Here is a 15,213-nt window from a genome sequence, read left to right as displayed (position 1 = left end):
CATTAGCATGATAATTAGCTGTCCTGCTGGAAGGAGTCTGTTCCTGTGTAGAAAACCCAGCATTTGCTATGTGTATTTCCGCCTTATGTTGGCGAGAAGCCCAATAAGATCCTACAGAAGTCACGTCTGTTTCACTGCTTGTGAAATGCTGCCTGAGGGTTTTTCAGGTTCTCACAGAAAAGGTGAAAATCATCGACATAACCCGGACAGGGCTCAGGAGGAACAGGTTGGGAGGAACATGAGGGCTTTAGGGTAACGCAGTTGGGGGAGCCAAGTGGAGCACGAAGGAGGCGTCTCGGAAAGGCGGCTCTGCAGGTGGCTTCAGGGCTGAATGCGGAAGTGCCTGAGTTCCATGAACGGGCAGATGGTGGCGACCATGGGAGTTGCTGCCGCTGCCCTTGGACACAGGGAGGTACAGAGTCAGACTGGACCCAGGCGGCGGGGAGGGGAGAGCCAGGGAGTCAGGAGAAGAGTCTGGTGGGTTCCTGGTGGTGCTGTGGGGCTCACGAGAGGCAAGGATGCCTGGGGCATGGGATTCTGCTGTAAGACCACGGCGTCAGGAAAGGACGCAGGCCACGGAAGGGGGCCGTGGTACAGAGCGTTTTCCAGCCGCGATGCGCTTGCTTGATTTTTGTTTAGCAGCTGTACACGACTAAATGGTAGCACTGTCTTCACTTAGCTATTTTGAAATTATTATAACTTACAGAAGAGTTGCAAAGATTCCACAAGGAGTTTCCAGGAACCCTTTACCCAGCTGTCCCTGACCGCCCTGCGTCATTAAGACACGGGCACCGCAAGGAAGCGGTTATCCCCGGTACACCGCTGCTAACGAGATCGCAGACCGTACCCTGATTCAGCAGTTTTTGTACCGAGTGGAGGAGAGAGTATGTGCACGTTTCCCTCCTCTGCGGCCTTACAGCATACGGCCGGGATTGTGTTTTCTCGGGGCCTCAGCTAGTTCTTTCTTCCGTCCTCCTCCCGCACGCTGATACTGTTACGGTGACAGACTTAGGTCCTTTGTTACCGTTGCTCTACATTTTGGGCCTCCCATTATTCCTGGTCGTCTCCACCCCCCTTTACATATAGTAAATTCTTTGAGTCTCCACGAATGCAAAGGAATACGTATCCACCCCAAAAATGGTGATACAGAACAGTTCCTCCACCTCCAGATGCCTTCCTACAGCCTGGATTTTAGCGGTGGTATCAGGAGTGGATCGCAGAGGGGCAGGGACGGAGCTAGAGGTCCCTAATTTGTCCCAGCTGTGGAGCACTTGCCTGGAGGCGGCGTGCCCACGAGACCGGGCACTGACAGTAGGGTCTGCAGGCTAAGATTAGCCTCTTTATGCCAGCAGGTAGGGATGACAGGCGTGGTCGAGAGGGCAGGAGAGGGGGGCGGCCACCTCGCAGTGGATTTGGAGGACCGGCTTGCGATGGCCAGCTGTGCGGGAGTGGGAAAGGTCAGAAGGTAGGAAGGGCTCTGGGAGAGGTCTCGCCTAGATGCCCGCCGTCTCTGAAGCTGACGGCAGGGAGAAGGCGGTATGAAGCAGGTAAGAAGGAAGGTTAGGAACCGCTTCTGACTGCTGGCAGCATGGGAGTCGGCAATGTGGAAGAGAGCTTCGTGGAGCCAAGTGAGACTGGGGTTCCCCAGGGGCGGGGGATCTGCAGTGTTCTCTAGAAGTTCTCCTGGCCACTGGAGAACCTCCGTGGGAAAAGCAAAGGAGCTCATGATGGCTGAGCTTTGAGAGTTTGGATCTAAGGGGGACCTTCCTTGGGCGCGGTGACATGGGAAATAGGCCAAAAATTGCAAGTTGAGCTTCTGGAAGGGCTGAGGTTTGTAGAGACCCTTTGCTATGTGGCAGGATGCTCTGCTGGCTTCTCCTGAAGGGCTGAGGAGCGTGGAGGGGCCAGGAGGGCAGGGAGGTGCCTGTCTGTATTGCCTCAAGGAAAGTACACAGAAGAACCACAGGGAAGGGCTGGTTTTATTCTTGTGTGTCTCAAGGTTGTGCCCTGATTACTGTGGTGCTGTGTTTATATTTCCAAGAAGGGGTTTGAACTTTCCCATCAGTTATATTTCAAATCAGGAACACTAAGTTTCTTTTTTTAAAGATTTTTATTTGTTTATCTATTTGACAGAGATCACAAGCAGGCAGAGAGGCAGGCAGAGAGAGAGGAGGAAGCAGACTCCCAGCTGAGCAGAGAGCCCGATGCAGGGCTCGATCCCAGGACCCTGGGATCATGACCTGAGCTGAAGGCAGCGGCTTAACCCACTGAGCCATCCAGCCGCCCCAGGAACACTAAGTATTAACTGAAAAAGGACACACTGCCTTGGCCAAAGTATCTGCATTATTGAGAATTGATAAAAGGATCATCCCGAGATGGATAGGAGGATTTAGTGAAACAAGTAAATCTATTATGGATAAATAGCAACTATATTTACTAATTTCTTATTAATTCACATGGAATTAGCAAAATGTATATTCTGTTCTCTTCATTCTGTGTGCGAAATGTCTTTTTTTTAAAAAATTTATTTATTTATTGGTCGGGGGGAGAAAGACACCAGGCAAAGCAGGGGGAGGGGCAGAGAGAGAATCCCCTGCTGAGTGGAGCCTGATGCGGGGCTCAGTCAGTCATGACCTGAGCGGAAATCAAGAGTCAGACGCTCAACGGGCTCTTGATCTCAGGGTCATGAGCTAGCCCTGCTTTGGGGCTTCATGCTGGGTGTGGAGACTATATTAAAAAAAAGGAAAAACAAAAACGTTTTATATTTGAAGGAAAGACAAGGAGGTTAGAAGTGTGAGTTAGGTTCATTACTCAGTGAGTGATTTCTTCAGAAAGGGCTTCGGTGTCCAGACGGTGCTAGAAAATAGTGACAAGCATAGTCCCCCAGAAGAATAACAGGGCTTCTATTATTACAGTTGTTCTTCGGGAAGTTTGTGGAAGACTGTCAAGGTGGTCAGTGTGTACTATGGTTTTCTTTAGGATTATTATGATTTAGAGTTTATTGGTCTTCGTGAAATTAAAATGTTAGTGTCTCCATTTCAATGGTGGATTTGATGTGTGTTTGCTGTGCAAATTTGCCTTTGCGTGGTCATTTTGGATGCAGAACCGTGGCCGGGTCAGACCTGGATGTAGGCTGGGTCAGGCACGGGCAGGCGGGCGTCTGGGGATGATTGAAGTTAGCACTCCCCGGGTAAGTGATGCCTGTGCCTTTTACGCCGCTGGTCTCTAGTTTGAAACTGGAAAACAGGTCCCGGTAGAGCGGTCTCTTTCATCACAAAGTGTACGAAGGACGATGAAGGGTGAATAGGTTTTTCTTAAATTTTTCTTGGACCTGATAACTCTTGACTTTGGCCAACAAAGATGAAATAGCTTTCTATAATTTTAAGAGGCTCTGGTAAGAAAGGAAATGTTTTGTCCATGTCATAGGGGAGAATAAAGCGATCACATGACAGACTCGAGTTCTTTCAGTTTCCATTTCTGTAAATAGGCCTAGCATTCCCCCTCCCCAATATTTTCAGTGGGTAAAAGGACATTCTGCATTAGGCACAAATGCTATTAGTGAATCATAGGTTATTTATATGGGTTTAATTTTAAATTAAAAGACTGTTGGTGCCTTTGAAGGAAGGTATGTTTTATGGAGTACGAATGAAATAGAAGACAATATTACAACAACTAAAGCTGATTCTGTCTGAAAACCAAGCTGTCCAATGAAAGGGATGCTCAAGCAAGTTCCCTGTCCATTATCTTTTATTTTTTTTAATTTTAAAAATTTTTAAAGATTTTATTAATTTTTTTTGACAGAGACACGGCGAGAGAGGGAACAGAAGCAGTGGGTAGTGGGAGAGGGAGAAGCAGGGAGGCCAGTGCGGGGCTCGATCCCAGGACCCTGCGATCATGACCTGAGCCGAAGGCAGACGCTAAACTACTGAACCACCCAGGCTCCCTGTCCATTACCTTTAAAAGAAAAGACTGAAATTTTTGTAATGTTTTCAACACAGTGGTTCTTTGGGACCAGGATGGAAAATGGAGAGAAAACTTTTAAACATAAACATTTCTCTTTGTACCTGATACAACTGGGAAATGAAGTGGGAGTTAAACATTCTGTTCCCCCAAGTGGAGAATTTGCTCTTGCCTTCCAGAATGCAGGAAGGGAGCAGGTGATAGGTAGTGGGATTGTGAGGATGAAAAACATTTCCGGAAACCAAGCAAGAAGTGTGAAGTTACAGAGAGCGGTGTTCCTTACATCGGTTCTGTAGCCCTGCAGATGCTGGTCCCCCCGCCGGTGATGTTAGGTTCCAGGCAGTGCCAGTGCCGTGTGCACGTGCTGGGCTTTGCACTCCGGTTTTCATGCCTGTCCCGTGTCTGTGACCTTCACATCTGGATTCCTTCAGGTGAACCAGCGGGGCTGGTTCAGAGTTTTTGAAACCTCCGCTAAGTTGCCATCACCCCAGTGCTCTTCAGAAGGTCCCATTATTTTGCCCTCAAGTCCACCTCCTTCCCGCCGAGAAAGTATAAATCTTAGGTGACACGGAGGGATGGGAGAGTGGGGAGTGCGCTCACGGTACGACGGAGGGAGTTGCTCCTCCATGGGAAATGTCCTCTCAAACCCCTGGGGACGTTTGCAGGCTTTGGGGATCTTCTCTGGGGTGTTCCAAGCCTTCACTCTGCTTTGGCTGGGCGGGGGTGGTGAGGTGACAGGAAAAGACGTGGGCTGCGTGGTGGACACTGTCCTGCCACTGACCGAGTGACGGAATGCTGTGCGGTAGTGTGGGCGTCCCTGCGTGTGGGTGGGACAGCAGGGCCCTCATGTCAGCCAAAGAGGAAGATGAGGTTCACTTGTTAGTCTCCCACGGGTGCCTGCGAGTGGGTGCCAGTCACACTGCAGATCCAAGCTGTCACTTGCACTGCAGGCTTTGTTCTACGGGAGACCTTTTATCATCTGTTGCAATTGTGTGTCCTGGGCCTACCACCTGTGAGTCTTTGAATGGCCTTTTATGTTCTTTTTGTTCCTGAACTGACTGCCTTTGGGAATGAATGATGGGAAACCGGATGATGTTTTTTGGTCTAAGGAGAGGGGACGTGACATAAATCCGGTGTCACCGTAAAGAAAGGACGGAGAGAGGACAGAGCCCGTCCACTCCCAGGGTCGTCTAGAGTGTGGGTCCAAGGTTTGGATAAGTAGTGGCTTAAAGAAACACTACCCAGTGTTTCAACTCTCTTCAGACCGTTTCTGCTCTGGTGGGAGTTGGGCAGTAGTTGGTGATTCTGTGTCTTGAGTTCTCTAAAAACCATGATCTCTACACTTCAGTCCGCATGCTTGGTAGACATCCACCACAGGGGCTGGGTGCTTTGCTAATGATGATTTTATTTTATTTTTTTAGTTTTTATTTATTTTTTTAAAAAATTTTGTTTATTTGAGAGAGAGGCGGGGAGAGAGCGTGTGTGCATGAGCATGAGGAAGGGCAGAGGGAGAGGGAGAAGCAGACACCCCACTTAGCAGGGAGCCCAACGTGGGGCTGTATCCCAGGACCCCGAGATCATGACCTGAGCCAAAGGCAGACGCCTAACCTACTGAGCCACCCAGGTGCCCCCTTAGTGGTGATTTTATTGTGAGTTTTCACTTACAGTTGCCATTTGCTGCTTAAAAATAAATATAGTGACATTCTGGGATTATTCTTAAGTGGGTGGACTCTTGCGTGGGTATTATCTGACAGATGGATTTTTCATTCCCTGTACTCTGCAGTTTAAATGTTCAATTTCATTCTAGAAAGAAAATCATAATCACAGAATTACACTGAGTATGACTCGTCATAGATATTTTCATAACAATATCAACTTAGAAGTGTTGATGTTTTCTCGGGGCTATAGTTTGATGCTGAGGATACAGTATTCCCTGTGTGTCCCGCGGGCATCCATCTGAGAGAAGGGTGGCCCTGGGGTGTTTTCTCTCCAAGCAAACCATGTAGGGAAAGGCATATGCGACTTCTTCAGTCCTGAATTGACCAGGACAAACATGAATGGAAGGTGATTTGTTCTATGGCTCCTGTTGAACCAAGCCTGCTAATTTCTTCTTCAGTAATAGTTTTCCACCCAGATAATGAGCAGCGTTGGGATGTGTCCCGCAATCCGTTGAGTAAGCCAAGGAGGGTGTGTTAGCGCCTACTGATGGGCTTGAGGTTTCTGTGTTTTCAGTGGTATGCCTGTTGTCATCTCAGTAGGAAGTCTGCCTTGCCCCCGTGTAGGTTTTGTTAGGAATGCGTGATTAGGGCGCCTGGGTGGCTCAGTTGGTTAAGCGTCTGCCTTCCATTCAGGCCATGATCCCAGGGTTCTGGGATGAGCCCTGTCGGACTCTCAGCTCAGTGGGGAGTCTCCTTTTTCTGCTCCCTCTGCCCCTTCTCCCTGCTTGTGCCTCTCTCTCTCTCAAAGAAATAAATAAAATCTTAAGAGAAAAAGGAATGCATGATCTCTTGCAGTTCATACAAAAAGAAAAATCATTAAATACTTCAGTAGAATGTGGAGGACAATTTCTCAGTGATTTAAAGGAGATTTAAAGAAGGAACAAATTAAAAAAAATCAAAAAAGGGGGGGCACCTGGGTGGCTCAGTGGGTTAAGCTGCTGCCTTTGGCTCAGGTCATGATCTCAGGGTCCTGGGATCGAGCCCCTTATTGGGCTTTCTGCTCAGGGAGAAGGGGGAGCCTTCTTCCCCCTCCCCCCACCTGCCTCTCTGCTTACTTGTGATCTCTCTCTCTCTCTCTCTCTGTCAAATAAATAAATAAATAAATAAATAAATAACTTTAAAGGAGAAACAGTAGTAAGTATTGAAGATGAAAGAGCCTTAGGAATAGATGTCTGTAGATCAGTTAGGCTGATTCTTGCATTGAAAGTTGCCTAAAATCAGCTGCAACCCTCTTCCCTTCTGACATTGAACTTTGCTTCCTGTTTTCCTTCTCTTCCTGACTGCTTGCCTCCCTCCGCAGCAGAAAGAAGGAATAGGTCCAAAGATTCCCTCCTTTCCTGAGGGTCCCAGAGCTAGGGAGTGACAGATCTGGGCCTGGGCCCATCTTTCTGATCAGTCCAGTGTGCTGGCCCCTGGCTCGTGGTGTGTTCGTCATGTGGCATTTATGGTACAAAGATGAGCAAGACATTGCCATCTTCAGTCAGCTGACAGGCCAGTAGGTATGAAGAGACAAGTACACACACGTGCTGTGCTACATACCAGAAGGTCATAGAAACACAGAGTGCTCTGAGCTTCAGGCAGGAGGAGGGATCTCTCTGGTAGTGGAGCTCCTCTTGTGATCTCTACGATCCCGTGTCCTCTGCAGATGGGGTGAAGGGTACCCTTTAAAGACCCCAAGCATTTCATGCGTTTATAATCATTCATCTTTACCCGTGGGTATGACCATCCTTTCTCCTAAAATGCTGTGTCCTTTTACCACCCAGGATTTTGCTGACATTAATGGGAGCACTTCACAGAATGTCACCCACCCCGATCTGGCCCCCGTGTAGAGGAGAAGGCCTGCCCTCTCCCAGGCTCTGCCATGCCCTCGGGTCCACGTGTACGCGCCGAGAGCAGCGTCAGCTGCGGGGCCATGGCCCGGCAGCCACAGTCAGTTGGACGACATCTGTGCCAGTGGAGTGGCAGTTAGGAAATGACCTTGTGTTACCTTCAGCACTGAAAGCACTAAACCAAGGAGGAGAAGGAAGGGATGCTATCTTTTTTTTTGTTTTTTTAAGTCTTTCCCCTAACAGAGAAAATTAGGATTAGATAAAAACTGATTGAAAAAGCTTCTTAGGAATTTTTTTTTTCTTTCTTAAATCTCGGGCCAAACTTTATTAGCAGCAGATAGCCCTTGGTGGGCTGGGATGCTCATTTGTTGTGTGGGTGAATTGAAATCTGTAATTGGTTTTTTGATTGCCACATATTCCCTTTAATGTGATAGGCCAATTGTGATGGTGACCATAATCGCGCACATCGTGCCAGTGCAATTGAGTGCTGTAGAGATTAAAATAGGTTTGGGAGTAGCTTTTTGTGAAAACTGTGTGATGAATCCAGTGGTAAATGACAAATTTTGTGCTGTACCCCTGCCAGTCAACTTCGTTCTTGTTTGAGAGCCGCCGTGCTGGTAATGCCGTGCGGCATTTTGGGGAAATTGGTTTGAAGCTGTAATTACCAAGGCTTTGTACGTGTTCTCTGGGTGTTCGTTCACTCAGTTTCCTAGTTGTCGGAAGCACAATTATCAACCCGCTCTTTCTTGCTGATCATCACCGTGTAAGTCCTGGAGGGATGTTTATCTAACCATCATAGAGTGTTCCTTGCTGATGGAATTATTTCTGTTCGTTTGACAGAACATTTGATCAAATTCATGACCATGGGGGATATGAAGACCCCAGACTTTGATGACCTCCTGGCGGCGTTTGACATCCCAGATATGGTCGATCCAAAAGCAGCCATCGAGTCTGCGCACGATGACCAGGAAAGCCACATCAAGCAGAACGCGCACGGAGACGAGGACTCCCACACGCCCTCCTCTTCCGACGTGGGCGTCAGTGTCATCGTGAAGAACGTTCGGAACATCGACTCCGCCGAGGGCGCCGAGAAAGACGGCCACAACCCCACCGGCAACGGCTTACACAACGGGTTTCTCACCGCGTCCTCGCTCGACAGTTACGGCAAAGACGGATCCAAGTCCTTGAAAGGAGATGCGCCTACCTCAGAGGTGACTTTGAAAGACTCCACGTTCAACCAGTTCAGCCCCATCTCAAGTGCTGAAGAGTTTGACGACGACGAGAAGATAGAAGTGGACGACCCCCCAGACAAAGAGGACGTGCGTTCTGGTTTCCGGTCCAATGTGTTGACGGGGTCGTCTGCCCAGCAGGACTATGACAAGCCAAAGGCGCTAGGAGGGGACAGCTTGAGCAAAACTGGAATCTCCCCTGCAGGCAGTTTAGATAAAAACAGAGCTGTTAAGAGAGAAACAGAAACAAATTCCATGAATCTGAGTGTTTACGAACCTTTTAAAGCCAGAAAAGCAGAGGAGAAGCTGAAGGAAAACTCTGAAAAGGTGCTTGAGAATCGGGCCCACGAGGGGAAGCCAAGCTCGGAGAAGAGCGACCCGGGCCTCGGCAGTGTCGCTCTGTCACGGTCAAAGCCATCGTCCAAGCTGTCCTCATGTATAGCTGCGATAGCAGCCCTGAGTGCTAAAAAGGCTGCTTCCGACTCCTGCAAAGAACCGGTGACCGACTCCCAGGGGTCTTCTCCGTTACCTAAGGAAGCGAATGACAGTCCCAGAGCCACGGAAAAGTCTCCTGAATCCCAGAGCCTCATCGACGGGACAAAAAAAGCGTCCCTGAAGCAGCCGGACAGCCCCCGGAGCATCTCCAGTGAGAACAGCAGCAAGGGGTCACCGTCCTCTCCCGCAGGGTCGACACCAGCAATCCCCAAAGTCCGCATCAAAACCATTAAGACGTCTTCTGGAGAAATAAAGAGAACAGTGACAAGGGTGTTGCCAGAGGTCGATCTTGACTCTGGGAAAAAGCCTTCTGAGCAGGCAGGGTCCGTGATGGCGTCTGTGACGTCTCTCCTGTCCTCTCCAGCTTCGGCTGCCGTCCTCTCCTCCCCGCCCAGAGCACCTCTGCAGTCGGCGGTGGTCACCAATGCGGTCGCCCCTGCAGAGTTGACCCCCAAACAGGTCACCATTAAGCCCGTGGCAACCGCCTTCCTCCCAGTGTCTGCCGTGAAGACGGCGGGCTCGCAGGTCATCAATTTGAAGCTCGCTAACAACACGACGGTCAAAGCCACGGTCATATCTGCTGCCTCCGTTCAGAGTGCCAGCAGCGCCATCATCAAAGCCGCCAACGCCATCCAGCAGCAAACTGTTGTGGTGCCAGCATCCAGCCTGGCCAACGCCAAACTCGTGCCAAAGACTGTGCACCTCGCCAACCTTAACCTTCTGCCTCAGGGCGCCCAGGCCACCTCTGAGCTCCGCCAAGTGCTAACCAAACCTCAGCAGCAAATAAAGCAGGCAATAATCAATGCAGCGGCCTCTCAACCACCCAAGAAGGTGTCTCGGGTCCAGGTGGTGTCCTCCTTGCAGAGTTCCGTAGTGGAAGCTTTCAACAAGGTGCTGAGCAGCGTCAACCCAGTCCCAGTTTACATCCCCAACCTCAGTCCTCCTGCCAACGCAGGCATCACGTTACCGACCCGCGGGTACAAGTGCTTGGAGTGTGGGGACTCCTTTGCCCTCGAAAAGAGCCTGACCCAACACTACGACCGACGCAGCGTGCGCATCGAAGTAACGTGTAACCACTGTACCAAGAACCTCGTTTTTTACAACAAGTGCAGTCTCCTTTCCCACGCCCGCGGGCACAAGGAAAAGGGGGTTGTGATGCAGTGCTCCCACTTGATCTTAAAGCCAGTCCCAGCTGATCAAATGATTGTCTCTCCGTCAAGCAATACTTCTACTCCATCGTCCGCTCTTCCAAGCTCCGTGGGGGCCACCACACACACTGTAGCGAAAATTCAGTCTGGCATCACCGGGACCGTCATATCCGCTCCCTCGAGCACGCCCATCATTCCAGCTATGCCTCTAGACGAGGACCCCTCCAAGCTGTGCAGGCATAGTCTGAAATGTCTGGAGTGCAACGAGGTTTTCCAGGACGAGACGTCGCTGGCTACACACTTCCAGCAGGCTGCAGATACGAGTGGACAAGTAGAGTATCCCTTACATTTTGGTGTTTCGGTGACGAATCCGTAGACATGAGTGCTCTATACAAGGTCCTCGATTTTTGGGGCGGGGGCTCAGTCAAATGGGTGTGTGTGTGTGTGTGTGTGTGTGTGTGTGTGTGTGTGTGATGCACAAGAGAAAAGTTTTCATAGACTTGCACAATATTGAAAGGGAAGGTGCTTTTTTTTTTTTTAAAGATTTTATTTATTTATTTGACAGACAGAGATCACAAGTAGGCAGAGAGGCAGGCAGAGAGAGAGGGGGAAGCAGGCTCCCCGCTGAGCAGAGAGCCCGATGTGGGGCTCGATCCCAGAACCCTGGGATCATGACCTGAGCTGAAGGCAGAGGCTTTAATCCACTGAGCCACCTTTTTTAAAAAAAAAAAAAAAAAAAAAAAAGACAAACTGTGTACTAGTTGAGTTAATGGCACCTCAGATTTAGGGTAAATGAGTTTGTAATTGTAGGCATATATGCAGGAAGTCTGAGATCTGACTAATGAGAGCATCATGCCTTTGTATGAAATGTTCAAGTCAGGTTAAATCACCTGTTGAGTTATTAATGACAATTTGGAGATTTAAAAAAAAGTCCTCGTGTTATTTAGAATTACTGTCTTGTACAGTTAAACAGACTTAATTGGTACCCACTGATATGGGGTGCCTGCTTGCTTACAATGTTGGTCCAGAAGTATCTTCAGTAATAGTCCTCAGTACAATGGCTTTAAGCTACAGATGGAAAACCGTCTCCATCTGAATAGAAAATACCTTTGCATTTCTTTACAGCTTTTTTTTGGGGGGGGGGTGAAGCGTAGGTTAATGTTGGTGAAGGACGTACACGTCACAGTGGGCATCAGTGAGTCCTTTTATCTTCTGTCGTTTTTCTCTGTGAGGCATCCTTGGGCCAGTAGAGCAGCATGTTTTACAGATAATGATACTTACTTGGAATGGAAGTAACTGCGTATGTCCAGTGAACCAGATTCAAGTTAGAGAGACCGTACGATTTATTGTCCGGAGCAGAGAACTTGTGAAATTAGACGTGGTGGGTCCTGGTTTGAGCTGATACACGCTGGCTCGCACTTGTGTTTGTGGAGACCGGGGCAGCGAGCTGACCTTTCCTTCGTTTGCCTCCATATCTTGCTGGCTGGGGTGTTGCTGCCGTCCAGGCGTCGGGGAGAGTTGCCACAGTCCGTTCCTCCAGGGCGACTCCTGAGTCAAGTTCTTGGTGGGATTTTGAGTTGGGCGACCAAAAGATCAAGAATACCTCCGTCATGTTTTTCTTTGGATGTCCAGTTTAGTGCAGGTGGAAATTAGAGTTTTGAGAGTATTCTCTCGGCCTCGGGTTTCTTTGGCTCAGATGGTGGGACACTTGGGGGAGAGTGGCTGGTTCGGGAAGGCGGGGGTTGACGTGCTCTTCCAGCATATCCCAGTGACAGGGCCTGGGTTCTTTCTGGGGCCTCTTACCTTGTCACGGCTTCATCAGGAAGGTAATATTCCCTCCGTTGCATGTGTCGTGTTGCCTCGTTTCTCAGTCTGCTGGTGCTCTGAGTGGTGTGGCAGATGCGGTCCTGGCTCCGGGGGCTCTGAGCTGCCCTCCCGTAGCCTCTGTTCTCTTCAGGATCTCGTCTTCTCGAGGAAGGAGAAGGGATGTGGGCGGGGAGGTAGGCCTGCCCCTTCCTCCACGGATACCTACATCTCTTGTTCTCCGCTGACCGGTCTGGCTCCGCAGCCAAACGAAGGTCACACTGGGGGGAAATTAACATGTTTTCTCATGTGCGTGACTGTTTTACCTTGACTTCTGCCTTTTGCCAGGACAGGCATATGGTATAGCTCACGCGTTTCACCTGGAATGCTTAGGAATGAGTCACGGCTGAGTAACAAGAACTCTGGGGCCAGAAGCACACCGAGCCAAGCGATCCCCAAACCCTTGCCCCCCAGCAGTTGTATTTTCTTCAACTGTGTCTGGCTAAGTGTCCACTCACTTCATGTTTACAGTCACAAGCCTCAGCTGCCTGCACGTCCAGGCACGGCCGGCTGGAGGGCTGAGCGTGCCCCGGGGTACACTCTGCCTGTTCCCCCCCTTACCCTTGTCTTGTCGGGGTTCTTGCCCAGAACCTCGGCCACCCTGCATACTTCCCCGATCTTCTCAAACTAGGCCCGAGCAGCGTTCCCCTGTGGACCCAGGCAGGCAGCCTGGTCTCGCTTGGCAGCCCAGCCCACCTGGCTCTCCGTGGGGGTGGGGGCCTGGCTGCTACTTCTTCAGCGCTCGGTTTAATCAGGCCAGCCCCGAGTCCCTTCCCCAGTCCGGGATGTCGGTGGGATCCATAGAGCTGTCGCTGTACCAGCTTCAGGTGTCGTGGAAGCTAGGGGCGTCCTCACGCGTCACGGGCACCTGGTGTGGCATCTGGCACCGCTGGTAGTGGAGGTGGGGGCTGAGGACAGGAAGAGCAGAAGAGAAGCGGGAAAATTCTTCATTCGTCTTCTCTGGTTTGCCGTTCGCGTGACCGTCCGTTTACAGTTGGTGACCTTAAATTCAATTGGAGAAAAAAATCTCCCGGCGTAAACTGTTACTTCCCTGAGAATGGCTCTTAAAACACTACGTCTTCTTACAAAATGTTGAAGTTGAGGCCCCTCAAGGCCTGGTCTCTCCCGAACCCCATCTTTCCTTTCTTGTCACTACAGTCAGGTAATTAAAACATTTACTGTCCATTTCTCTGCACCTCCACGTTCTCAGTAGGTCTTTGGTGGACTGAGAGGGCGGACTACCTCGCCTTCCTAACAGGCCCCTGGGGCCTCCCCCTTTGATGGTTCCTTCTGGACAGGAATCTGGCGCAAGGTCAGCCCGTGCCTGCAGGCTGCCCGTTTTCTCTTCTGGACTAACTGAGCCCTTCGCTGGGCAGGGTTCCCTAGGTCTGCAGAGTAGTCTTAGTTAGGGAGGCGTTCACAGCGGGTGCCCAGGCTGCCCCTGCTGCCGCCGTTGGTTCTGAAAGTTAAGGGTGTGACCTCAGGGCCCTGGCACGACTAACGGGCCCACTGCCCCTCGTTCATTGACTCCTAACGTTCGACTCCACCAGGCCTAGAGAGAGGTGTACCCCTTCACAGGCAGCGGGGCTGTTCTTCCTGCCTGTCCTCCCTTGCCCTCCCTGCCCTTCCCTTCCTTCCTGCTGCCTGCCTCTACTTATAATTACCATAATCGCTTGAAAATTTTGTCTGATAATGCTGTAGAGTTCTCTGCGGATGTTCTGGGTCTTCCTTCGCAAATCACTGACTTTAAAATTAAACTTTTCATTTCGAGATAATTTTAGATTCATATAAGAAATAAATACCCTTTATTTAGTTTACCCCAGTAGTACACTTGGCAAAACTGTGGAACAGTTGTCATCACTAGGATATCGACGTCGGTGCCCTGAGCCTATAGAATATTCCTTCACCAAAGGGATCTCTCGGATTGCCTTCTCAGAGCCACTCCCACCCACTTCTTAACCCCCAGCAGCCCCTAATCTGTTCTCCATTTTTATTCCGTTGCCATTTCGGAATGCTTTGTAAATGGGGCCATACCGTCTGTCACCTTTCCGGATTGGCTTTTTGTACTCAGTGTAATTCCCTGGAGACTCAGGTTGTGGCAGGTACCAGGAGGCTGTTCTTTGAAATCACTGAGGAGGACTCCCCGGGAGGTTGTCCCACGGGGTGTTTCCCTTTCGGTCTTTGAAGGACAGTCTGCACTGTTTGCAGTTCGGGGTCATTACGAATGAAGCGGCTGCAAACATTTGTGTACAGGTGGTTGTGTGAACATGAGTTGGAGTTTGCTGGGATGAATGCCCACATGTACAGTTGCTGGGTCGTATGGTAGTTGCACGTTTATATTTTTAAGAAACCGTTTTCCAGAGTAGCTGAACTGGTGTATATTCCTCAGGCAGGGTACTGGTGATGCCTTTTCTTTGCCCCCTCGCCAGCTTTTGGTGGTGGTGGTTTCCATTTTAGCCATTTTGGTACGTGTGTGATAGCTGTCATGTTTTTAATTTGTAGTTTCCTAGTAGCTAATGATGTAGAACGTCCTTCTTCATGTGTTTATTTGCTCTCTGGATGTTCTTTCTGATGAAATATCTCAAGTCTTTTGCCCATTTTCTATTTAGATAATGTTTGTGTCCTTTAGCTGTTGAGTTTTAGGAGTTCTTGTTGTATTCTAGATACTACTCCTTTGCTGGGTGTGTGGTTGTGAGTCTTTTCTCCCTGTTGGGCCTTTGTGTCTTTTTTTTTTTAAATAATAATTTTTTAAAAATTTTATTTATTTGACAGAGAGAGAGAGAGGGACAGTGAGGGAGAGAACATAAACAAGGGGAGTGGGAGAGGGAGAGGGAGAAGCAGGCTTCCCACAGAACAGGGAGGCCCCCCCCCCCCCCCCCCCCCCATGTGGGACTCAATTCCAGGATACCGGGATCATGACCTGACCTGAAGGCAGACGCTTAATGACTGAGCCACTCAGGTGCCCCAGAGC

The 15,213-nt window shown here is 49.8% G+C and overlaps 1 protein-coding gene across 6 annotated transcripts in view; it reads left to right on the top strand.

Moving 5' to 3' along the window:
* Positions 1–15,213, top strand: part of ZNF532 (zinc finger protein 532) — a 105,219-nt gene that overhangs the window by 38,960 nt on the left and 51,046 nt on the right. For all 6 annotated transcript variants that reach the window (XM_047696589.1, XM_047696588.1, XM_047696592.1 and 3 more), the window contains one exon: positions 8,348–10,710. In XM_047696589.1, the coding sequence (XP_047552545.1) occupies positions 8,365–10,710 (2,346 nt within the window). In that variant the 5' untranslated portion in view covers positions 8,348–8,364. The remainder of the gene's footprint in view (positions 1–8,347; positions 10,711–15,213) is intronic.

The sequence above is a fragment of the Lutra lutra genome, chromosome 12 (genome assembly GCF_902655055.1).
Source record: "Lutra lutra chromosome 12, mLutLut1.2, whole genome shotgun sequence".
Classification (NCBI taxonomy): domain Eukaryota; kingdom Metazoa; phylum Chordata; class Mammalia; order Carnivora; family Mustelidae; genus Lutra; species Lutra lutra.
This window is presented reverse-complemented; position numbering and strand designations above follow the sequence as displayed.